Source organism: Plutella xylostella, chromosome 13, assembly GCF_932276165.1.
Source record: "Plutella xylostella chromosome 13, ilPluXylo3.1, whole genome shotgun sequence".
Taxonomy (NCBI): domain Eukaryota; kingdom Metazoa; phylum Arthropoda; class Insecta; order Lepidoptera; family Plutellidae; genus Plutella; species Plutella xylostella.
In genome coordinates this window covers 6,662,213-6,687,936 of record NC_063993.1, presented here as the reverse complement: position 1 = coordinate 6,687,936, position 25,724 = coordinate 6,662,213, and the positions used below count along the sequence as shown (strand labels likewise).

Genomic DNA, 25,724 nt, shown 5'->3' with positions numbered 1-25,724 from the left:
CGACTACCCGGCCAGTTCTTCTCCACATCAGACGACGCGCCCTGTGACGTCCCGGACTTCGCATGCAGACTCCGCAGACATATGAACAAGCTCGCACCTCAACCTACAGCCTGGCACTCCAACAAAAGACCCTTCTACATCCCGAAGGATCTCAGCACAGCATCCCATGTGTTCCTGCGTCAGGGTCCAGAGCGACGACCACTTGAAGCTGCATACCAGGGACCATACCGAGTACTGAAGAGGAGTCCCAAACAATACACGCTCGACGTGAAAGGAAGAGAGCTCACCGTCAGCATAGACCGTCTGAAGCCAGCATACATCATGAAAGAAGATGTCAAGACGTCTCAGACCACACTCCATCAGAGCAAACCTCCACTCCAACCAACGCAACCTCCACTCCAACCAACGAAGCCTCCACTCCAACCAACGAAGTCTCCACTCCAACCAACGAAGTCTCCACTCCAACCAACGAAGCCTCCACTCCAACCAACGAAGCCTGCAATCCAGCCAACCAAGCCTGCAATCCAGCCAACCAAGCCGGCACTCAAGCCAGCCACAGCAACGATGCCAGAGAAGAGGACCAGGAGTGGACGAGTAGTACGATTCCCGTCGCGGCTACACACCATCGACCGTAGTCACGGTCTCGGTGGGGGAGTATATGTAGTGGCACAACCCGCTGTACTGTGATTCCGCTCCGCGGTACTAATATTGGGGAATCACACGAAGTCGTCGCAGGAAGAAACACGAACTTCCGGCGGGCGCTCGAACTTCCGGCGGGCGCTCGGGAACTGGCTCCTTGAACGTAGTCATAGACACTCGCCCGCCTCTTGTTTTTCCCGCTTAGATTTTTCTTCTCAATTGTAAAATTGTTAATTTTATAAATACTTGTAATTTGTTTCGGTCCACAATATAACAAAGTAAATTAATTATCAGTCCTTCATTTCATACGCTCCGCATTTCAGACTGACAACCCCACAGTATATTGTCATAAGATAGTTTCTAGTTAGTAATAAAGTCACTAATGAAACATTAAAAGTCCTGTTTATGTTTATAGAGTACCTAAAACCTATAAAAGTTATTTTAAATTAGGATTTCGCAAAAAAATATTGTATTCAGAATATATGTAGGCATGTATACTAAACTTTATAAATCAGCCAGTATTACTTAAATGTATTAAAATTTTACTACGAAAATAACAAACATGAAGTATTACGTAATACCTAGCCGTTTTGCGATTTATATTTTAAGCAAATTATTGACCTTTTACTATGCTTCTAGTCATACTAAACATAGTAGAGATCTTTCTGTTTTAGACCTCACGCTAAACTAGGTAAAGTTTACCAGTGTACAAATACACGGGTACCTACTATACATACATACGCATATACTTACAATAAGTATAGATACTGTAAGAAAAACCTTCAGACTGCAGTTTACTGTACGTACTTGTATGACACCTCAAGGATACTGGGCAGTTGAAATATAACTGACCTACTTTATGCTATCTGTTTTCAAAACCTACCTCGGTCTTAACACAAAATTGCAACTACCTAGCTAATTATTACATATTTTTCAAATAGTGAGATGATCACACAGGATGGTCTCAAAAATTGTAAAACACATACAACCCCTTATTGTAACTTTTCAATACCTATTAATTTAAATATCATAACCTGAAACTTAAGCATAGTTTTTTTCCTAAGAAAATTTCAGTAGATTACATTGAGTCTTCTTGTTAAAGTAGAGATAAAAAACCTGAAATGTACAACGTATGTATATTTCAGGTGTTTAATCTCTACTTTAACAAAAGCTAAAATCTTAAATCAAAGAATATCAAGGCCATTTCCACGTTTTTCACGGATCTGGATATCTCATTAACTTTATGCATTATTTATGATCTTTCTGAAAGACTCTTGTTATCATTTCAGCAGACGTATCTACAGGATGAAATGGATCAACAATATTTCATTTTATAATTTGTCTTTACTTGAGTTATGTGCTGGTTTGTCCACAATACTATAGGAACTCATTGCAGGTTGTGAAATTCAGCTTCAACTTTATTTATTCATAGTGCTCAATCATTTGAAAAGAAACCTCTTTATATTCAATAATAGACAGTAAATAAAAAAAAAATGAACAAACGTTTCAATTTAAATTGCAGTTTCCTGTTTGAAATTATTATAATTATTATCTTCTGATTTAAAGTAAAAATGTCTACCAGACACCTTCCCGTTAGCACAAACATTTCTACATGCAACCCGTTCAACACGATTGTTCTTTATGGAGCACCCTGTACGGCGTAAGTAAACACGAAAAATATGAATGTTTATTGTGAATAATACTCACCTTGCCTGTCCATCTGCTAAAGATTTTGAAACAAAGAAGCAGTTTCGGTTATCACATTTGTATCGATATAAACGGAGGCATAAGTCCTGAGTGGTCACACTTAGCTCGAGTTACTATTGACCAAAGTACTTATGCTAGAGAACTTAAGTTTCTTAAGCTCCTTATTTGTTTGTAATTTTGGTTTAGTACATAACTATGATAGGACGTGTGATGATCTTGTTCGTTGTACTTGTGATAGTTTCTGTAGTGAGTGGTCAGAATAACACGACAGATGCCACGACGGCCGCGCCCGGCGCCGCGACCACCCCTTCTGTTGGGGTAAGTCCTTTACCCAGAGCCCTGATTCTCATATGTACAAAATTAAACCTCACCATAATCACATTGCAGTCACATGATGAGGTTTAAATTATCGGTGCAGCAAACTTTGGTGTAGAAAATCAAGGAAGACTTGATTTAAAACTTATATTTCATAATTATGATTAACCTAAAACGATGTGACAAATTTAATCAATAGCTTTTGGTTTGTATTGTTTTTCTTTTCATGATAGGCTACTTGACTGAAATTCAAGACAACAAATGAGTATTTATTACAGTATTGAATTTACGAAACCAAAATATATTGATTTCGGCAAATTAAACTCCAGAATGGTTGCATAATTTCAATTTAAAAATTGTTATTTTTCATTTTTTTTTTGTACCCAGAAAACGCTATAGGCCGTGTTGTGACGTCAGCTACCTCGTGCTGTGTCAAGAGTTTTAAGAGTAGTGGTATCTTCAACTGTCCCATCAGTTCATGGTCCACACCATAAACAATTTTAAAACAAATATGGCTCAGGGCGTTTTCGCCTGTTTACGAAAAGTAAAACTTTAAAATGAAGTTCCAAAAAATATGAGAGTATTTTTTGGATCTAATAGAACAATTATCATTCATATGAGACCATTAAAAAGGGTATTATATTTATTTTAATTATGTCATTACTTAAATTTCTAGTAATAACATAAATTGAAAATTACCTATCTAGAAGTCCTCTTTAGCTTCTATAATGAATGTATTCTTATTCCAGATCATCCCTGGGTTCGTACAACTACTAACAGACCTCGTGTTTGGTGGAATTCAGAAGGCTTGTGAAGATTCTAAAGTAAGTACTAAACTTCAGTGACAATCTTAGTTAATACTTGTCTGTGTATGTGCTACAAAAGTTACAAGTTCAGTGTGTTTAGTAGTATACTAATCGATGAAATTGCATAAAAACTCTTAGGGTTTACATATTGTATATGATGTTTCTTGTGTTCACCCTAAAACTATACGACTTTTGCAACACTCTTTATCTTATACCTACCTACCCACTGAAAACCTTGTACTTAATGTATATTTCTTTTGTTACAGAAGGAGAATCTATTCGAGAAATTATTTGGTTGATAATATACAAAGTGAACATAATTCGTAAGACATGATGTGATATTGTTAAGAAAATAAAATATTTTTATTTATTTGTGTAAGAGTGGATTTGAATAATTCTGAAATTTCTGTGCCAGTGGAGTATTCTTTATTTACTTGTGCTATCAACTTTTTAACCTTCCATTTTTTTCATAATTAATCAATTATTATTAGCCTTAGGTTTGATTGATAAACAATTAGTAGATATAATATACATATTATTCATTATTTTTTTATTAAATTTATTATATTTAATAAAATATACATATTACACAAATATATAAATAAACATTACACAAACTGTACTGCGGCGATGTCATATGAATGCCTTAAATACTGAGGATAGGAAATATTGTAAGATAAGAATGCTTACACCCAGATTCATATTATTATAACTAACTGTATTTAAGAGACTTGCAAGTGATAAGAAACGTAAGTACTTCTCTAAAGACTCAGTCAGTCTGTATCACACTCGAGTCCGCATTGTTGTTGAAATATAAAGATCGCACGGATCCCGCCTCAGATTAAATAAAATACCTAGTTACCTTAGTTATAGTGAACTGTTTATATAAAAAACTCGTAAAAATTATAAAAACAACGCAGATTTTTCTGAATAATTTTACGAGGTTTTTTATTACAATATGTAATATTTTTAAAACTATTTTGTTTTACCCTGGCTTTGGAAACTGTCGGCATTCTTGCTGAAAGTTGCTCAAAGCTTAGCATTCATGATAGGTCGATAAAGGTCAAGAGTATTTGAGTCATGGGTCGGATGTGAAATCTTGACATTATCGAGTAGGTGTTCTTCCTTTGCTTGTGATCAAAACCGCTTTCTATACCTTCTTGAGGAATGTACGAGGATAATAATAATTGTATCGGCTTTGTATATCTACCGGGTGTTCATTGACGTTTTCAGGTGTACGACCGATCTGCTACGCTTTAAACACCACTGTATTGCGTTGCATTAGAGATAGCAATGGCACAGGGTACATACAGAACATAGCACAGGGTATAAAATAACATGATATATGATTAAATAAGATGTATACAGATTTGACCTTTTCTTTTGTTTTACGTCACAAAGCTGCGTCCACCTAAAAATTGATATTTTCATGTGAGGCGTGTGAGGTCAAAACCAAACTGACAAATGACACCGATTAACCTAATTATCCATAATTATCTTGTTTGTGGACGCAAAATTGAAGAATCTTTTAGGAAAACAAGTGAAGGCCTATAGTAATGGCTGTAGGTATGGCCCAGAACTCTAACTGTGGCGTTGTCCTCTTGTCCTCATTGCCACATTGTAGCTCATCAGTTGAAACAAATATTTATTGGTAATGATGAATACCCATGAGTGTAGCTTCCATTGAATGATGGAGAGATAATAGAGGATATGAACATTGAGGTTATAAGTAATAGTTCTAGCTTTGAGAGCTCAGTTCAAAGATTATGTTCCGTAGAGTAGGACTATGTTCCGTAGAGTGGTACTTGTGACATGTTTGTTTGTGCTGGTGACGCTCTCTAGTGGGCAGGGTCGGGGCAATGGGAATCGGAAAGGCAATGGAAATGAGGAAGAGGAGCCCCCGCCGCCGGAGCAGAGTCCTTTTGGAGGGAAAGAGGATGGTGTAAGCAGATTATTGTGTTATTAATTTTTTTTAGAGTTCGAATCTACAGAATAATACAAGCTTTACAAAAAACCTATTCAAATTTATTCATGAAAATGATTAGTCTAAACAACGTTTTTGCTTTTTCCAAAACTACATAATAGAACCTTATTAGAAATCAAAATGCAAGTGCAAAGTATCAGTTAATTACCTACAAGGTGCTCAATGTAAATAAAATGTCTGAAAGGTGCGAATAAAGTTGGAAAGTCCATGAAAGTAAGTAATGAGCGTACGCTTGAAGGTGTTCTATTATATCAATGGTTATTTCGAAAAAATGTAAACACACACACTCGCGAGCAATGAAAAAATTCCAGCTACAATAGCACCAAATTACTCCTAAATGGAAACACTAGCTCTAGCTCAATGACGCTGTCTGCAATATTGAAGTACTTACTTCTATTTAACAGCGCATTAGAATACTACCAACTTATAAAGCACAAATTCGAAATGTTTTGAAATATTGAGGTCATTTGATGTTGACCTTTTGTAACTGGAACTTTTTAATTGCTCGTGAGGTACTCAAGTTGTTTTAAGAGACAGGTGTGAGTGTGAGGAAATTCATGAGGGCCGGTCACCGGTCTTCTTACTATTTGCCATAGGACCGATAGCCGTTGAAATCTCAGTATCCAGCAGCATCATTCACTATCTCTCATAACTTGTATGGAGTTGACAGTTTAAGGTAAATTATACAGTAGTTTACCTAAGACGACACACATTAAAATTAAATAAATTGTGTCTGATTCCCAGGAAAACAAGTGGTTAAAAGTGGCTGATGCTGATGACTGTTTCCGCGTTGCACAAACGGACTTTAAGCTAATGTCGGCTTTAAATCTATGTCTGTCTCTTTCTGTCTGTATACTCTCAAAAAAGTCGACAGAGTTACATAGATTGAAGTTCCTTTGTGCAAGACTGCTGATGATTTAGTTTTCGTATCTAACTTTGTCATTGTTTTTAGGCTTTGGAAACGTTTGCGAGGGCTGTGCTAGACATAACATTGGGAATCACAGATGCAGTTAAAGACGTAAGAAACATACTTTTTGAGGTTTAAACGTCCATCTTTCGGCATCGTACGCAATGGATGTGTCGCAGGCATTTTGTAAGATCTTGCCGTTTACATACGGGGCGTCGTCAATTTACAAACGCTCGCTGTTTTGTAATATGCCGAAGGCATATTGATAACTCGTTCAATCGTTCTGATTTCGAGTCATGCTGCTTTATTAAACAAACCTAATACTAAATATTTTTAGTTTAAAAATCAAAACATAAATCAAATGTTTACTGTTGGTTTCGCGGAAGTGAAGTTTTGTGAAAATATGGTGGACAGTAAAATAATGTTTATTTTTGTTTCAGGGCGCACAGGCTTTGGAACACTCTGCTTTTTCATTTGTGACAGCCTTATTTTGAATACGAAATATAATAATTTACTATTAATTCAATGTTTTATTTATTAATAATTAAGTACTTAAGTAGTTACGATTCAGAAGCAAGGTGGCGACTATAGTGGATTACCGACTTTAAAATTTTTCTCACATAAGGTAATTATGCCAAGTTTATCAAAATTTCATACTTGCTATCTTGATCTCAGTATGCCAAAAGAGCTAAATAACAATTTTTCGTAAATTAGAAGTGATGTTGTCGTTTTACAGTAGTACCTCCGAGTAGGTTTCGTCTACCAAACGGCCACTCTTTATCATCGTCCATTATAGTATAATTACCGGTATCCATAATCCTCAATCGTAACCTGAGTATAAACGCAGCGATATTAGAAATCTTAGTTCGCATACCATCTTCAGAAAAGCCCCAAGCAACCTTACCTACTACCTAGTTCGTGTCACCTAACAGCAGTCGCCTACCGAGGCAGTCCCAACCAACTGTAAACCCCTCCTAATCTATTCATTAACTGTTGGAACCTACTCGAGGTTAACAACAATGCCTGTTCATGAAATATTCATGCGCGTGCTGTAAGCTCGGTCTCAGCAGCTTATTAGCATAAAACATTGTGTTGTTTGTTGTATTTTTCAAAAGAGCTGTCAATTAGATGTTGCGTGTTAAGCGTGGCGGGTGAAACTAAAACGCGTGGGCATCGGTGATGCTGTCATTGTGTGAGCATGCGCAGTGGAGATGTGTTGGTAGTCATACTGCTGGGTGCGCTGGGTAGTGTGCTGGTGCGAGGTGCTGACAACGCCACCAGTCGCTCGGAGAGTGAGGAGGAGCTCCCTGAACCACCAATGGCTGGCGAAAAGGAAGACGGTGTAAGCATTTTTTTGTTTAGTGAGGATAGTGAGATGTGTGTTTAGATTTAGTAACGAAATGTACTAAATAGTTACATGTGTATTTTATTTCGTAACAGTGTAGGTAGTCATCAATAGGTAAATCTGTAATCTGTTACGTAGGATAGACCTAAGATACTTAGCTCGTCTTAATTCGATTTTTTATTAAAATTATTCCACCTGTAATGTCGGATGATTATTATATTTAACTACCACCAAAGTACCTCATAATATTAATAATAAATATAGATATGACTGATAAATATTTAGATTATTCTAATTGGCTTGACACTGCTCAACACTGCGAAATACGAATATTAGATGGAACGAAATGGATTATTTTAAAACTAACATTTATTCACATATATAAAACAAAATTTATTAAAATAATTTAATACTGTGCTCAAGTCAAATTTCTCACAAAGGCTATATTTTCTGGAAAGACTAGTATTAGTCAAGCCTACTTTAAATTCATAATTTATTAAACGACAAAAGCCTTGACAGCTGACCGAAATACATAACGAACTGTGAAGTCTTATTGAAACAATAAAGATACAACTATACCTGTAAAATGAGTGTAAAATATATACAAAAAAATACATGGTTCTAGCTAGAAGATGGAAAAACTATGATTGACAGCTTCTGTATTTCTATTTAGCCAAGGTTTGTAACTTCTAAAAGTGTGTAGAATGCACGGACACCTACATATGTTCTGTGTATTATAGTGGAAACTACGGGGTTGACAACATCATCTCTGTATTTCATGATTTTGTTTCTTTAAGGTTCGTACACATTATTTCGCACCACAGCGAGCCAGGCCGTAGTGCAAAAATTGCTCTAATTAATTTTATATGAACTATAGCACACTATGCTGGGGCACAGCGAATTGCATTTTTATAATCAAAGACTAAATAAACTAAACACTCAATCATTCATGTAACTTTCATCTCATGCTATGTTACGAACCATTCTTACAGTAAGAGTCCGCCTTGATAGATCATGATACTTGAAATTTCGATGTGATATGATATAAATAATGTTGTAGGTTTTGTATTATATAATATAATAAAATATTTGAATTATCATTGATTGCTCTAAGTATATTTTTTTATAAACAGGATGTACCTATAGTTTCAACTTTTAAGTTTTATTCTCTTTTTCAGGCGTTGGAGACGTTTGCAAAGGCACTCTTAGATATACCACTAGGATTTGTCGAAGCTCTCAAAGATGTAAGTTTAAGTACCTAATATTCATTTGTTTGTGATACAACCATATTAGATGTACCTACATACTTACTTTCCATATTTTTTTAATGGATGTGTGAGAAGAATAAAAGACAGTGTGCCCCACCGATGTTTGACCGTTTGGTGCGATTTTTGACCACTCGTTGAGTTAACCACAGATGAAAAAAGTGGCCCTTACACACTCTGAACAACAGCTTATTCCATCACTTTATTATTTAATAAAGTATTTTTTGAAATTTTCAGGTTGCAAGTGCTGTGGAGAAGACGGCGTTCGCATTTATAACAAGTTTATTTTGATTTAATGTAAATATCTAGGTTAATAGATTAAGTTTTTATACTCATGTAATTTTAACTAAGTACTTATTTATATTTACATAGCTATTCAAGTTATGTAAAAACAAAAAATAACTTACCATGCGTAGGAACAGGAGAAATAATAAAACTGCATGCCAACATTTAGATACACATTTATTATAATTTTTAATGATTGTAAAAATATTGAATATGGCATTTCATAAAAGAAGTGTGTTCTTGTTAATTCTTCTCGCTAATTATTTTCTTGCAAGTGTGTTTGTACAATAATATGCGGTACTCGAATCGACCTCTAACAAATATAATCCGTCATAGTTCCATATGAAGATTACAAATAAGTAGGTATAGTTCTTTCATAAAAATATAAAATTAATTTGGCTCTCAATATCTGGTTACCAATAAGAAGCTAGGTGGAGAGTTAATATTATTATTATTATATGTATGATTATAATCAATACATAAAACATGCATATGTTATTGTACATGAATGAAATTTTTGAAAGGAATACTAATAATACCGTTATATTCTTTGTCATCTTTGTTTTTCGGTGTACGTTTTATTAAATAAAATTTAGACTTCGTAAAACCTCTTGAAAACTTAACGTGTGAATCAAAGTCCTACTTAAATACATAAACTCGCAATTAAATATTTAATATAACAACGATAAATGCAATTTTATTTGAAATTAAATATATAACCTAACCATGTATATAACACTTTTTCGGATGTTATAGTGAATCTATTTTGTTATTGGATACTTAAACATAACTACATACATTTATATACCTACTTACCTAATAAACAGATAACTAAATAGCTTGCTCATAATATATATAAACAAAAATATGCCAACGTGTATTTACTAACACTTACACAACTTCTCAATTTTCTCAACATGTTTTTACCTACATAGGTATTTCATTGGATTAAAAATATTTAGATGAAAATAAATTATTGTTCTTTAAAATTTTAAAGAAAAATAAAGTATGGTGGGGATTGTTTAAAAATACTGCACTCTAATATGTTCTAATGAGGATTTCTCAACTAATTAAAATATCACATCCTTTATTCTGGCCGCCCGCCCTAACACTGCTTCATTCATTACTATTAACTTAGGTATTTATGTATATAGCCTTAAAGTAATAATAGAATTATAGAACAATAGGTACTAGCAGAATTATTTACAGAAAAGGAATATATAATATATAGTATGCATAGTATTGGAGATCAAATTCTTAGCCATACCTAGGTAAATGAATAACTCAAATAACATCGTAATTTATCTTGCAAATATTGACAATGCAATGAAGAAGCAAATATGCTTATAAACTTATTAGAAATCTCTCAAAACTTCCAATTTACAGAGGGCTCTTCCATATCCAATCCCGAAAATAAAAAAAATGAGTTAAACTTACTGGTACCTTTCATAACCAGCCATGAGTCGAATCCGTACACCAAGCTTCACATTACACACCTAAACTAAATGACTAGACCATTATGCGCGCTCGTGTTCACGTACTGCACTGGTTTCTTCTCTATATCCTGATCAAAGTTGATGCCGAGGTACGTGGGGTTGGACACGGCAATATTCTTCGCGTTGTTTTGTTTTTCGAACACTTCGTCGGCCTCCTCGTCTATTCTCGGGCACATCTTGAGGTAGGGGGAGGTGCTGCCGTCCTGGTCGGACTCGGAGCCCCCCCGCGCCGGCAGATTGTTGAGGGTCAGCATCGGAGTCAGCTCGCAGTGGGCGTGGTCGTTGTGAACTCGGGGGTTCAATTTCCGGGCGTCGAAATCGAATTTGGTGTCTTGCGCACGTGGGCTGAATACCGGCGGATTTGTCGCCGGACTCATTTGTAAATAGCCTTCGTCATCTGGAGCGGACAAATGGAATTATTGTTACAATGGTATACTGAATTGAGAAGGTTTACTCGAAATGGTAGCCTGGTTAATTAAGGGTTATTGGTTAAAATCGCAATAAGGTAATGTAAATGCATTTAATATTATTGTCAATGATATCATCAGACTGAAATCAATTTAACTTGCACAAATTCACGCACAAACAACACTTTTATTATGTTTCTTTCAAACAGGCAAAAAGTAAAACATTCGCAGGTTTTAACAACTTATTAAAACATTAACTTTGTTAAACTGATGCAGATTAATACACTTAGGTATAACATGCTCATTACCGTTGATAACTTAATTTTCAATTCATAAATGCGTCATTTCGGTCTCCTCCGCTGAACGAAAAAAAGAAACATTTAACTTCGCTAACATTGGCATAAAACGTAAGTACCTAGGCATAAAACATTATAAAAGAGAGGATATCGATCAAGTTTTCATCCGACCTTCATGGTAATAAGTAAAGGTCCTAAGAAAACATTGGCTGGAAAGAAAACAAGGCACCGAAAAAATTCAAACTAACCATGCTGCAGTTGAACCGCGGCAGCGGGCGTCGGCGGGAAGAAGCTATTCGCCTCATTCACGTAGTGGTGAGGGCTGGGGGTCACCATGTTGTTGTAGTCGGGAGCCACCACCATGGCCAGGTAGTCCTCCACGCCCTCGGCGCGCTTCGCAGAGTTTATGTCGTTGTAGTGAGAGTTCAGGTCGATGTAGTGCTGTCAATGGAAGTCAATGCGTCAGTTTTAATGACACAAAATTGGAAAGGAACGGACAAAAGATAAATTTCAGAGGAATTCAGGACGCACTTGTCTTTGAGATTTGTCATTGAACACCCTCTTCTTGTTATTTAACCTTTAACTGCCGACCTACCCGTCTCACAGACGGCCTTGTTTTTATTTTGACAATATTTTTTCACCCGAAGCGTTACCAAGGTTCCGCCCCTCAGTACCCTCCTCCCTCCGCGTGTTTTACTTGCTGTAGGCGTCCCGCTTACGGCGCGTGCACAGGTGCTTTATGCGGAGCTCGAGACGTCTCACAGACGTAAGTACGGTGTTTATGTTCCAAACTTGATACGTCTCTTGGTCGTCACCACGTTGTAAATGCATGTACTACCTTAGTGTCTTGAGGTCGTCACATCGTAATTAACATATGTTTTTTTCCTACGGAATTTCTGAAAGTGGTAGTTCAGGGTCAAAAAAGAGGACACTACCTAGTGATTATAAAAATTAAGCAATTGATAATCATAGGAAACTGAGAGAAAGGAGACAGGACGTGCGAGGCGATGAAATATCAGACCACCGCGAGAACTACGTTGTTCCATTGAACCAGGTATTGGTCCTACAGATATGCCCTCACCGCCTCCTGCCCGAGCATAAGCTCAAGAATAGCTGGGTATTCGGAAGACCTGTGCAATTTGTCCAAGTCTACTAAAAAGACGCACAAAAAAATCATGTTGTCTCTGGAAGAAACCCATGTGCCTTACATTTTGCCTACAAATATGCAATAGCTGCAAGCCATAAATATGCTAACTTGATTGAGTGTCAGTTTTTTATTTCGTTAAGTTTTTGTGCTGATTCTTTTTTATTTTACTTTATTAGTTATAAAAGAGTAAAATTATAAAAAAAAAATCTACTGATATGTGTATAAATAAAAAAATATATATGTCTAATAAAAGTTCCTAAAATGTTCAAATAAAACTTGGGGTCTCATCAATACAGGCAGATTTCTTGTTAAATTAACTAATTTGTTTTATTGACTATCCATATATTATAAGCCATTTAACTATAGTATTTTTATGGGTGGTTATAAATTAAATAAAACGAATACTTTATTTTTAAATGATTTTTCAAATATCTACGTCTCTCAGACGTAACCTCGTTGTTAGTGGCGCGTTTAGGCCACGTCGGCAGTTAAAGGTTAAGCAGGTATAATTTATGCACAAGACTCATTCCAGGAACTTTGTCAATATCTTTAACCGTCAAAAGCAATTTCTTGGAGTCAGTAGACGTTAGCCGATTCATACTGAGTCTTCAATCTATATATAGTTAATAATGCTTCTAATTCTAATCCTATAAATATTGAGACCTATATCCATCAGTGGTCGATAACGGACTGATAATACTGACGGATTGCGAACATGTCTATGATTAACGCTATAGAGCTGGTTCCACTTACATTCCTGACGTTATCCTCGAGGAAGGACCCCAAGGTCTCCTGGAGCTCGGCGAAGGAGGGCCGGGCGGGCGGCTTGGCGTCCCAGCAGCGCAGCATCACGGAGTACAGCCGCTCGTCCGCGTACGCCGGCTTGCCGAGGCGGTTGCTGTAAGAAACCGGGTTCATGGGAAACTGATATGACTGGAACTTTTTCATTGCTCGCGAGTTGTATACAGGTTGATACAAAAGTAGTGTACTAAGCCGATAAAGGGCTGCTCAGGGGATCATCCTGCACAACTCTTGTTCTACGACTTTTGGAAATTATCGAAAAAAAATATCAGTTCTCTACTGTAAAAAGTTAAGTGACAAAAAAGTTACTATGGAGAAGTTTTTTTTCGTGACTTTTTGGTAAGTCGATCGATCTGTAGGTATACGATAGCCACTGAAAGTTTCAGGCTGTAAACGATACAAGTGCTGCCACCTAGTCATCAGGGTCAGTATCATTTAAACCAGTAGGAGAGCTTCTGGTTCACTCTACAAATAAGTTCATGGAAACAATAAAGGGGAGAGATGTCGCTTTTACTTCGAAAATATAGTTTAGGTACTTATTTTATTACGTAACATAACGAATCGTTATGTATATTCATACATTGTTGACACATTAGTTACGATACTATCCAAATCAAAGGTCTAATTTTGATGAAAGTAAAGATCGGAAATCCAAACAAGTATAGGTACTTACAGTATACGTTGCTAAAATAATGCATTGTATCGACTTATTAGGCACTCTCTTATTCAATTAAGTTTAGCACATTTTTTTTACTCACCCAGCGACCAACCAGGGCAGTATGCCTTGGAGGCTGATGTTGGGGTACGGCGTCTTGGCCAATGAGAACAGTTCCCACAGCACCACACCGAACGACCACACGTCCGACTGGGTCGAGAATATCCGGTCCATCATGCACTCTATGGCCAACCATTTGATCGGGACTGGGCTCTGGAAGTAAATGATAAATTAGAAGAGCCTTACCTAATAATTTTACTAGAAAATTCTTATACATTCTATGAAGATAGAGTAGTAGAAAAGTAGACCGATGCGTTTATTATGGGAAGACATTTCACCTATCGGTATTGTAAGTGTCGGTCCAAACGAATTTTCTTAAATTTTTGGAGATACGGCGTCGGCAATGCCGATTAAGTGGACGCACTTGTATGATGATCTTATATAAAACTACTGAATGCGCCCGTAGCGTAAGATGCCGAAAGGTGGACGTTTACTTTTATATGGCTTCAGAGCGTCAGTCAGTCCTATCTAAGTGAGAGAGAGATTAAATCTCTGTTACAATTATAATATTATTATAAGGTAGACTTACATTTTCTTTCTTCTGGTACTCGTCATTCTTGTAAATGCTCCTCGCTAATCCAAAGTCGCATATTTTTACGACATTATCTTCTGCTAATAGAATATTTCTAGCTGCTAAGTCACCGTGAAGAACCTGAAAAAAGTGTAAGAAAAGTTTAACTTAATAATCTCTAACAGGTGTTTTTATTTGCCTGTGATGTGACAAGCTACTGCCTAAAACCGTAGTTTTAAGTTCAACCTACTGACAACCATTGTACCAATGAATAAAGTCACAAATCATCTAACAAAACTACTTAATTCAAAAGATCTCAGTTGTAGAAGTGGGGTGTTATTTGTAGAGACGTTTCTTTTGCACAGACATTCCATCTATCTTTATTAAAATATCGTTGCTGCCAGTACTTACCTTCCTACTAGGCCCCTGGCTATCTGGAAGGCCTGGCACAGCATAACATATCGACATAATCCATAATTTCCCTCACTCAACCACATCTCCTGAAGTTCCAAACCCACCTTCCTACTAGCGAGGTAGTCCATGCCCCTGGCGATCTGGAAGGCCCAACACAGCAGGTCTCGCGAGCACAGCGGCCGCGGGCTCCGGCCTTCGGAGTAGTCGCTCTCGTAGTTCGAACGCCACTCCGGCTGGACGTAGCCCGTTTCGGAAGCTGGAGGTTGGATGGAAGTGGTTTTAAAATTGGTCGGATTATACCTTTTAGAAACACGAGCAATGAGAATGTAGAGCTGCCACGGCTGTTCCATAATGTCACTGGAACTTTTTCATTGCTCGTGAGTATGTTATTTATTTTGCAATTCATGACCATATTATAAGGTCCCGGTATTTTAGAAGGCGATATTCGGCAAAAGCCAACCTGTACACTATTGCACATAAAAATAAAAAGGCGCATTCAATGCTAAATAGCATGTGCGTAATTATGTAGAGCGCAATAGGCAACAAGACAAGACTGAGACATTGAAATTGGGTGCAATGTGCGTGTAGTAAATATAGTGTAAATAAATATTTAAATACCACACTACTGGCCGTTAACTCGCCTTTTCTTCTTAGCAAATAAATAAAGTTAATTATTAGAACTTGTGCAACAAAAATAAGCTTCCGTGGTAAGGAAATTAAAATACAACCTTTATTTTTGCGCAATCTTTAAAGCGGACACCATAAAAAATATGCAATTTTTACCCTTTTCCGAATCAGCCGGATGTTTCGGATTTTCTGATGGGTAAGAAGTTTTTAATAGGTATGATAAGATACTAAAAAACATTGTAAAATAGTTATTTTCTCTTTATAAGGTAAAGTATATAGGTACTAATCTTGCTAAAACCCCATTTCACCATTGAGGGATAAGGCTATCCATTGAGTCCATCCGAGTATCCGCTTGTTCTATGAGGCTATCCCGCAAATAAGGGACGTATGAAGTTGCTTACTCTCGAGTAAATAAACGATATATTCTCGGAATAGCCTTATTTTTCAATGTTGATATTTACCTTTCCTGCCGGATCGGTTGGTATTCGCAGTGTTGACGAAGGTGTTGTCGGTGCCCTGGCTCTGGTTTGAATATCCGAAATAATCGGAATGTGTGCTGGAATTTGAAAATATTGATATTAGAAGTCTATTCTGGAGACTAATTTATTTATAGTCAGGCGAGCTTTCTGGTTTGCTATGTCTGGGAGAGAGATTAAACGATGTCACTGAAAACTGAAACGCAGGACAAATATCGATTTTAAAAGTAGCTATTGCCCGCGAGTTACGCTTCACCTTAAAATACGTCCTTTCTAGCCTATGTGTTAATTCTCGAATTTTGCGTGAAATTTTAACCAACATAAATAGTTTAAGTCAAGTAAGTTATTTTCAAGTCCATTTTTTGTAACTATTTATTTTAGTATACAATAAAGTGTTTATAAATAAATAAATGGTTACAAACATTCGTTTAAACAAACATAATTATTTTGCAGAATAACTGTCGATGTGTTCTCATAACTATCGATGTATTCTCGTGAACTCACCCACTATTAGCACTGCTACTAGAGAACCCTCGATTGACTCTACCGAAGCCCTTCTCCTTGCTCTCGGTGAGCTGGTCGATGAACACCTCGCGGTGGCGCTGCAGGTACGTGTGGATGCACCCGAACTTGCAGTACTCCACTATCACGATCAGCTCTCCTGGAAATCGACGGTTACATTTGGATGAGTTGAAAGAAAATTACATTACACATTTTCACATACTATATACCTGGATTACACCTACCGAGTAGAGTGGCGAGACAGTTAAGAATCCACGCCCAATGAACGGCAATTGAACGAGTGCTCGACCGAAGATACTGTCTCGTCACTCTGCTTGGTAGGTGTAATCAGGGTTTAAGTGATCGATGGACCTCTTCTCTAAGGATTTAAAGGTACTCTATCAGTTTTTCACCTCTTGTCTAATTAAGCAGAGATTGAGCGTGAAATGCAGCGTTGTATTGCATGATTTTGCTGACTCTTTTTCTGTTCATTTATTTACTCAAGTGAGAATCTGTACTTAATTTACCATCAAAATCGGTTTAACAGTTTATAAGCAATAATGCTTCTTATATAAAAGCAAATAATTTGGTTCAGTACTCACGTTTGCCGACATTCTTAGTGCACGCTCCAAGCAGGTTCACAATATTGACGTGCTTCCCGAGATGCACCATGATCTTGAGCTCAGAGGCCAGTGCCTTGATGTACATGTTGTCAGCCGTCTTCTTCACCATCTTGACAGCCACGGTGGTGGTCTCTTCCGCGTCGACGATGCCCCTCGCGTCCGCCTTGTAGACTACGCCGAAAGCGCCGGCACCCAGTTGTTTACCTGGAATATAGATAGATAGATAATTCTTGATTGCACACAAATACAGAAATCACAACAGGAAATGCACAACATACACAGTGCAATTAATTGGCGGCCTTATTACCAAGAGTAATTTATTCCTCCCACGGAGAAGAAAAATTATACATAGTAAAAGGGTAAAATTATGTAAATAGCACGTTTCTTAGCTGGCCCAATATTAAAAATATTGGTGGCCCCTTCACTTCGGATCTTTCCACAGTGCATTAACTTTTTCATTGCTCCTGAGTGTACTTATCAAATGTTTTCTGTTGCCTTACTTATCCAACCACTACCGGGTATCAGTTTAATGGCATCCAAGCTTTTGTACTAAGTATATTGGCACACCCGTGTCCGCGTTAATTGCTTTGACTTCGGGCTAAAAATGAAGATTTCTTTCTCATAACTTTTAAACAATTTGCAATTTAATAACTTCTTTCTCAGAAAAACTAGCAGGGCTGGCAAGAATGGCATTGGTATTAAAAAGTTGAAGATCATCTTACCTAACACTAATTTCTCGGCTGGAAACTCAAACTTATTATCATAGGGGAGTAGTTCAGCCTGTTCATCTATCCCCAGCTCAGGGTTGATGGAGCCAGCCACTCCCTCGTTGAAGTACAGCAGACCGGCCGCCGCCAACTCCTTGCGTAGTTTCTTCTCCTTCTTTATCTTCCATACGAGGTACAGCACGAGTAAGAGAAGGAGGAAGAATATAGCGCCGATGATGGCTACGTATGCCGCTTTCAGGGTTGTCTTTTCTGTAACAATTTTGTAAGTGAGTTTCCACTTTTACTTCAAAAATAATTTTATTTAAGAATAATTTTACAGACTTTTATCATATGATTAACTTGACTATTTTTTTTTATTTCTTTATAAGTTTGTTAAGCTATTAAGTAGCTATCTAGGATCCTCCTACATACTTGTGGATAGTAAATTTCCGCGTAAATATACGTCCAGTCAGACCTTCCTATAAGTACCTCCTTGGAAATGTGATAAACGCCACTGTACAGCGTGTTTGCGGTTGTAAGTAATGCTAATAATGTTTGCAATCCATTTATTTGCTGCTAACTTGCGATCCCCAGACACCAATATTGTATTTACTGAGTAACTACTCTTCATTTTATTTGCTTATTCGCGTCTCTACAAGTGGTAAAATATCCCTTACAAATATTGCTTTAGATTCCCTACTCACATAGACAAATTCAAAGCTTAAATTTTTTAAAGCTTTAAATACTAAGAATTTATACACATTACGTAACTGAGATGTTAGGAATATAATATGCAAATCGCTTTAAAATTTTCCTTCGGTTTTCGTATACTTTAAAATACTTTTATATCTACTAATAACACTTCTTATACAGTTCCAATGTAGCTTTTCTAGATGTTTCTGTAGAACATTCCAGATCAACACAGGCTTCCCACGTCTGTTGTTCCAATTACCCAGATGCACCACTTGAGTTCTAATTCAACCCATTAGTTCTCAGTTCAGCGACACCGGAACTCTACCACTTTGGCTGGAGTTTCTAACATACTTAACTCGATTGTAGGTACCTATGTGTTGTATTCAGACAAACCATACCAGCATCGATTCTGGTTTTGACGAATGTATACTTATGCGTAAACCTTTGTGTTATTGAAAATATGCACATTAACTTATGTAAGTGCACTAAGTACCGGTTGAAAGCGTCAATCATGACCATAATTTTCAGCGAAGCAATGACTGCGTCGAAATACCGTAAAATATATTATTATGTTTCGTAACACTTATTGTTCGGTACCGACGAACACTTTAATAATTGTATGTGGGTAGGTTCTTATATTTGTATGTGGGTAGGTTCTTTTATTTTTGACAGTCTACCCAGTCGTTGGCAGCCTCTCGTCGGGTTATCTGCTCTTGTTTTTCGGCGCGGTCTCGATATTCGCAATATTTGTATTTTCGGTTAAATATTACCAGCTGCTATTAGGCATTATATTTGTGTATACGATTATAAGTGGACATGTGATTTTGTGTGTGAGAACCTCAAGATTAAAACGGATTACTCAAGCATCGGGAGGGCCCTCCACGCCGAGCTTTGGACCTTGAACCTTCACGTGAGCAAAAACCTATATAATATTTATTTTATTAAATATATTTATCCAACATTTTGGTAGCAGAGCGTGGTTTTAATACGGCTATATTATTAGGTTTTCGTGTTACGTAAGTTTTTGAGGTTAGCTCAGGGCGGCGTTATCAATTCGGTTAGCTTCATTGCATATTGTTTACGTAATAATTTTACTTTCGGAATACAGTTTCTATTGTACTAAGTATAGGTATATTTATTTCGGTTCGGTCAATACTTATATTTGTGTTGGTTTTCGTACGGTAGGTACTACGGTAGCTACGGTAGCTAACTACTTAACTTTACGGCTATAATTTGATTATTATTGTAACTCAGATATTCGGTAGGTACAATTACGTCTCACGTTAGTAATTACCATATTGTCTCAGCTCGCTATGGGCGTTGAATCATTTATCTTTTAAGTTAAACATACTTACCTATTTATTAACTAATCGTGCAGTATTGCTGTGGTGAGATTTGGTCGGTGATTTGGTGGTTCGACCTGAGAAAGTACCTAGTTACTTTATGTTGAATAATTAACGGCTGTAATATTGAAGTGTAGTTAATATTATTGTGAATTTAAATGGCGGTTGGTTTAGTCACTTTGTAACTTCGATTTCTTAGTAACTATAGCTTTTTGATTAAAGATAACTGGTTAATTTCATAGTAAATATTATAATTATAATACGGGATAAAGTTTTATTTGAATAAATTTCACGAGTTAGTAAATATTGACGTTATAAAGTGAGGTGATATTCATAACCGACCATCGAGTTCGGTATTGTTGCGTTGTTTATTGTTTAAGATTGTAATATGGCTTTGAGAGCATCGTTTTCGGTATTTAAAGTAAAACTTTAATGGCTTATTGACAGTGCTGACTTGCTGGATCGACCTGAACATGTCAACCGTGTCTCTGTTCGACTGTTAACGGTTAATACGGAATTTACGAGTTTAGAAGCTTCATATCAACGAATAATTGAACTCGCGGACCCGGAAAATAATTCGGAAAATCAAATTTTAGAAGCGGCACGTAAGGAGTATGTGAGGGCATTAGAAGCTTTCGACAAATTAATGTATGAAAAATTAAAACAACGCCGGAGCACGAGCGGTTCCACGGACGAGTCGGAGCCGCGGTCAGACGGACACAGGTTCGACTCAGAGGCTTTGGTGTCGAGATTACCTACCCTGCAGTTACCTATTTTTACGGGTGATTTGGATCAATGGGTCGGATTTAATAATTTATTTGACAGCTTGGTAGATAATCGTACGGATTTGTCACCCTCACAGAAACTAGCTTATTTAATGTCATGCATTTCTGGTGAGGCTCGCGGGCTAATTCAACATATTAAAATATCGGATGCTGGTTATAAAACAGCTCGTGACCTTTTGATGCGGAGATACCAAAATTCCCGCCATCTAGCGGACGTTCATGTCGGTCAAATTATGAACTTGCCAATTATTTCGTCAAATTTAATCGGATTGCGATCGCAATTTTTAAATCCATTAATTATGGCAACAAACTCGCTGGAACGTTTGGGATTCCCTGTAGCTGAATGGTCCTTTTTGCTACTGTATATTGCTAGTACTAAATTGCCGCCATCAATTAAAACTCGGTTCGAACAAAAATACGGTACGGAAACAGATGTTATACCAACATTCTCGGAGTTGGTAGAATTTTTAGAAACAGAATGTCGGTTATTGGAGAGTACCAAGAGAGAATTTGTTTCTCATAATAATCGCGAGGACCAGCGCAGCTGCGGCAGCGCAAGTCCCGTGCTGCGCTTACTGTGGTGAGTCGTCGCACTCGGTGTTGAATAGATGTTCACGGTTCAGGGAACTTATACCCGTAGCTCGGAAGGAATTTGTTACTCGGAAGCGGCTATGTTATTTCTGTTTGGCTAGTCATCACTACCGTGACTGCCGCCAGGTGCCGCAATGCGATGCATGTGGTAGCCAGAAGCACCATCCATTGCTGTGTTTCAATCGGGTAGGCACTGCACAGCCTCGTGTGAATAATGGTGCATCGGACAGACGCTCGCCGCCGCGTGCGGGCGGGAGCGCGGAGTTTTATCGACGCGGCGGCGGCGGGAATCGAACCCGTTCACCTCGGATGTCACCGGCTCGCGCCGCGTCCCCGGAGCGTCGGAGAAACGACCAGTGGAGCCCGCGTCGTGCGGCTCAAATAGGCGGCAACGGTTATTCTCATCACCCTCAGCGTGACGGTGATGGTCGAAGGGATCAGCGGTGCGAACGTGAGGCGCCGCAGCGATCTTGTAATGATCGACAATAGGATACGGCTCCTACCTACCCATTGCAATCACCTGTTCAACATAAAACTATTTTACTTCCTACGGCTATTGTAAGAGTGCATGGTGATAACTTGGATGATTTTGTTGAAATTCGGGCTTTATTAGATGCAGGATCCCAAGGCTCTCTTATAACCTTAAATTTAGCTAGGAAGTTAGGATTAATGTTAGAACCTACGGATGAGCTGGTGAGAGGGGTAGGAGGATTAGAACTCGGTAATATTTTCGGTCGGTCTTGTGTTTCATTTTCACCTTCGGGAAAGCGGTTTCCGGTTATTTCCACTCCGGTTACTTGTTTACGGAATCTTGTCGGTAATCAGCCAACATTTAATTTAAATGAATCGGTATTAAATTTATGTGAAGGACTGTTCTTAGCTGATCCAGAGTTTCATAAGTCCAAACCAGTTGAGTTATTACTCGGTTCGGATGTTTACGGTTCACTAGTCGGTGGTGATAAAATTACTTTAGGTACAAACGGTTTAACGGCGTATAATTCGGTATTTGGTTACATTTTATTGGGACCTATTGATCATTCGTTTGACGTAACTTCGGAGCCAGCAGGTGATGTTTTTGCTTTATCACTTTCGGATGCTTTACAAAAGTTTTGGGAGGTTGAGGAGCCTCCATCGGTTTCACAGATCACCCCAGCTGATGAGGAGTGTGAACAGCTTTATAAGCAAAATACACATCGGCTATCAGACGGTCGGTTCTCTACTCGACTTTTATTTGTTTCCTCGCGTCCAGTGTTAGGTGAGTCTCGTTACATAGCCGAGAAACAATTTCATGCGGTAGAAAGACGGCTTATGAAAAATTCGGTCTTAAGAAAGGAGTACATCAGTTTTATGCGGGAGTATGAAGAACTGGGACATATGTCGGTTTCAAAATTTAATTATAAATCGGGCGAGAAACACTTTTTTATCCCACATCATGCGGTTTTTAAATATTCGGGTGACGTGCCCAAAATTCGGGTGGTTTTTAATGGCAGTTGCGTCACATATACGGGCGTATCATTGAATCAGTGTCTTCACACTGGTCCCAAATTACAAAGGGACATAACGGACATTTTATTAAATTTTCGGAGACATAAAATTATTTTCATTTGTGACGTCAAACAAATGTTTCGGCAAACGGTAATAGACGAATCGGATCGGAAGTACCAACTTATATTATGGCGGGAGTCTCCTGATCAGCCTTTCCTCACATATGAGTTGTTTACTAACACTTACGGGTTGCGGTGTAGCCCGTACATTGCTAATCGTACAATCTTGGAGCTCGCCGAGCAAGAGCGTGAAAGCCTTCCTCGTGCGGCAGCGGTTTTAAGAACAGATGTGTACGTAGATGACATAATCACTGGTACGGATTCGGAATCTGATGCGTTGAGCCTTCAGCAAGAACTCATTACTTTAATGAAATCGGGTGGTTATGAGCTCCGTAAATGGATTTCAAATAGCTCAGCAATTCTACAAGGTTTACCTGATGATCATAAACAATTACCTCTCTTATTTGAAAATTCGGAAAATCCCCATACGGTTGCGGTTCTCGGCGTTTTGTATGATCCGGTTCGAGATGTCTTTTCTTATAAACTAAATCTTGGTGCATCGAGTTCGGACACTAAACGATCTATTTTATCTGTAGTTGCCCGGATATTTGACCCTAAGGGTTGGATTTGCCCAGTAGTGTATTGGGTTAAATGTTTACTGCAGCGTTTTTGGCTAAACAAGCTCGATTGGAATGATCCTTTACCTTCGGATTTGTTGCGTGAGTGTCAAGCGTTTCGGGAAGACTTGGTTAACCTTAAAAGGTTGGCTATTCCTCGATGTACTATGACTAAGCCTGCAAGCAGCTACTCATTACATGGGTTCTGTGATGCTTCGGAGTTAGGTTTTGCGGCAGTGGTTTATTTGCGATCAAGTAACCAAGACGGCTCGGTGTCGGTACACTTGCTCATGGCTAAGAGCAAGGTCGCCCCTCTCAGGACACGTCCCACCATTCCTAAATTGGAGTTGTGTGGAGCCGTGCTACTGGTTAAGCTTCTCAATCATGTGAGTCTTTGTCTTCAAAGATCCGTTGAATTTGAGGAGATAGTTGGATGGACCGACAGTATGATTTCTTTGGCATGGATTAATACATCACCTCATACTCTTCAAGTATACAAGGCTAACAGAGTTTCACAAATTCAAAATTCTGCGGTTACTATCATCTGGCGACATGTACCTGGCAATTTGAATCCGGCAGACGTCGCTTCACGCGGGTCAACGGCTTCAACGTTACTTTCTCATCCATTGTGGTGGGAACCTGCCTGGCTTACTCAACATGAGTCCGCCTGGCCCTCTCGCGAGGTGGAGAGGCCTTCGGAACTGCCTGGTATTAGATGTTGTGCAGTTACTAAAACGGAATCGGATTCGGAATTTGAGTGGATTTTAGATAGATATAGTTCACTTGATAAATTAATATCGGCTACAGGTTGGATTCGGAGATTTATTCATAATTGTAAAAATAAAAATAATCGGATTTCCAAGCAATATTTAACGGTGACAGAAAGGAAAGAATCCTTACTTTGTTGGGTCAGTTTGATTCAAAAGAAACATTTCGGTTCGGAAATTGAAGCTCTAGGTAACGGCGAGCAGATCAGAGGCAATTTAAGGAGTCTTACTCCATTCGTAGACTCTCGTGGACTGTTGCGCGTTGGTGGTCGGCTCCAAAATGCGGAGATCGGATTAGAAGCAAAACATCCCTTGCTTCTGCCAAAATCGGGACATTTCGTAAAACTTTTAATTTTGGATTTGCATTTGAAAAATTGTCATGCGGGACCAAATGCTCTTACGGCTATATTACAACGGAATTTTTGGGTACTTTCAGCTAGGAGAGCTGTCAGGAATGTCACTTTTAAGTGCATTCAATGTTACAAATTGAAAGGCCTGACGACTCAGCCATTGATGGGTAATTTGCCTCGTGATCGCGTTACTTCGGCTAGACCTTTTCAAGGTATCGGTACGGATTTTGCTGGACCTTTCCAGGTCAAAACACATAAGTTACGGAATCCGAAAATCACCAAAGCATACTTATGCGTGTTCGTGTGTCTGGCCACAAAATCGGTTCACCTGGAGTTGGTTTCGGAACTATCTACTGAGGCTTTTATTGCCGCCTTGTCTCGGCTTGTGTCAAGGCGCGGCTTGCCCTCCCTTATTCGGTCGGACTGTGGCACTAATTATAAGGGTGCTGATAATTATTTAAGGGAAGTTTATCGTTTTTTGGAACAAAATCAAAATTATATCGGTCATAATATGTCCAAGCGCGGTATTACTTGGATTTTTGATCCTCCAGCTTGTCCATCATGGGGTGGTTTGTTTGAGGCTGCGGTTAAATCGGCGAAAACTCATTTAAAACGGTGCATAGGGGAAACAAAATTAACATTTGAGGAACTTAGCACGGTTTTCTGCAAAATTGAGGCCGTACTGAACTCTAGACCTTTGTGTCCCATCTCCTCAAGCCCTCATGATCTGGAGGTATTGACCCCTGGTCATTTTCTTATCGGTCATCCGCTGGATGCTCTACCGGAGTATCCGTTGCAAGATGTGAAGATGAATAGATTAAGTCGGTTTCAGCTGTTACAGCAAATTTCACAAAGTTTTTGGCATCGGTGGCACTTAGAATATCTTCACACTTTGCAACAGCGGGTCAAATGGACGGACTCCACCTCTCCTCCTAAGGAAGTTGATTTAGTTCTACTGAAAGAGGACAACGTCCCTCCTCTTCAGTGGAATCGCGGTCGG

The 25,724-nt window shown here is 38.3% G+C and overlaps 1 protein-coding gene across 8 annotated transcripts in view; it reads right to left on the bottom strand.

Moving 5' to 3' along the window:
• Nucleotides 1-9,413: 9,413 nt before the first annotated feature.
• The window catches only part of LOC105389502 (vascular endothelial growth factor receptor 1), a 36,198-nt gene continuing 19,887 nt past the window's right edge, over nt 9,414-25,724 (bottom strand). For 6 of the 8 annotated variants that reach the window (XM_048624813.1, XM_048624812.1, XM_048624818.1 and 3 more), the window contains 11 exons: nt 18,050-18,304; nt 17,307-17,531; nt 16,708-16,864; nt 16,189-16,283; nt 15,884-15,916; nt 15,205-15,356; nt 14,705-14,827; nt 14,159-14,328; nt 13,353-13,497; nt 11,701-11,893; nt 9,414-11,146 (listed from right to left, as the gene is read on the bottom strand). In XM_048624813.1, the coding sequence (XP_048480770.1) occupies nt 10,755-11,146; nt 11,701-11,893; nt 13,353-13,497; nt 14,159-14,328; nt 14,705-14,827; nt 15,205-15,356; nt 15,884-15,916; nt 16,189-16,283; nt 16,708-16,864; nt 17,307-17,531; nt 18,050-18,304 (1,940 nt within the window). In that variant the 3' untranslated portion in view covers nt 9,414-10,754. Of the gene's footprint in view, nt 11,147-11,464; nt 11,516-11,700; nt 11,894-13,352; nt 13,498-14,158; nt 14,329-14,704; nt 14,828-15,204; nt 15,357-15,883; nt 15,917-16,188; nt 16,284-16,707; nt 16,865-17,306; nt 17,532-18,049; nt 18,305-25,724 lie in introns of all 8 variants that reach the window. The other 2 variants (XM_048624814.1, XM_038111893.2) reach the window with 2 other exon arrangements.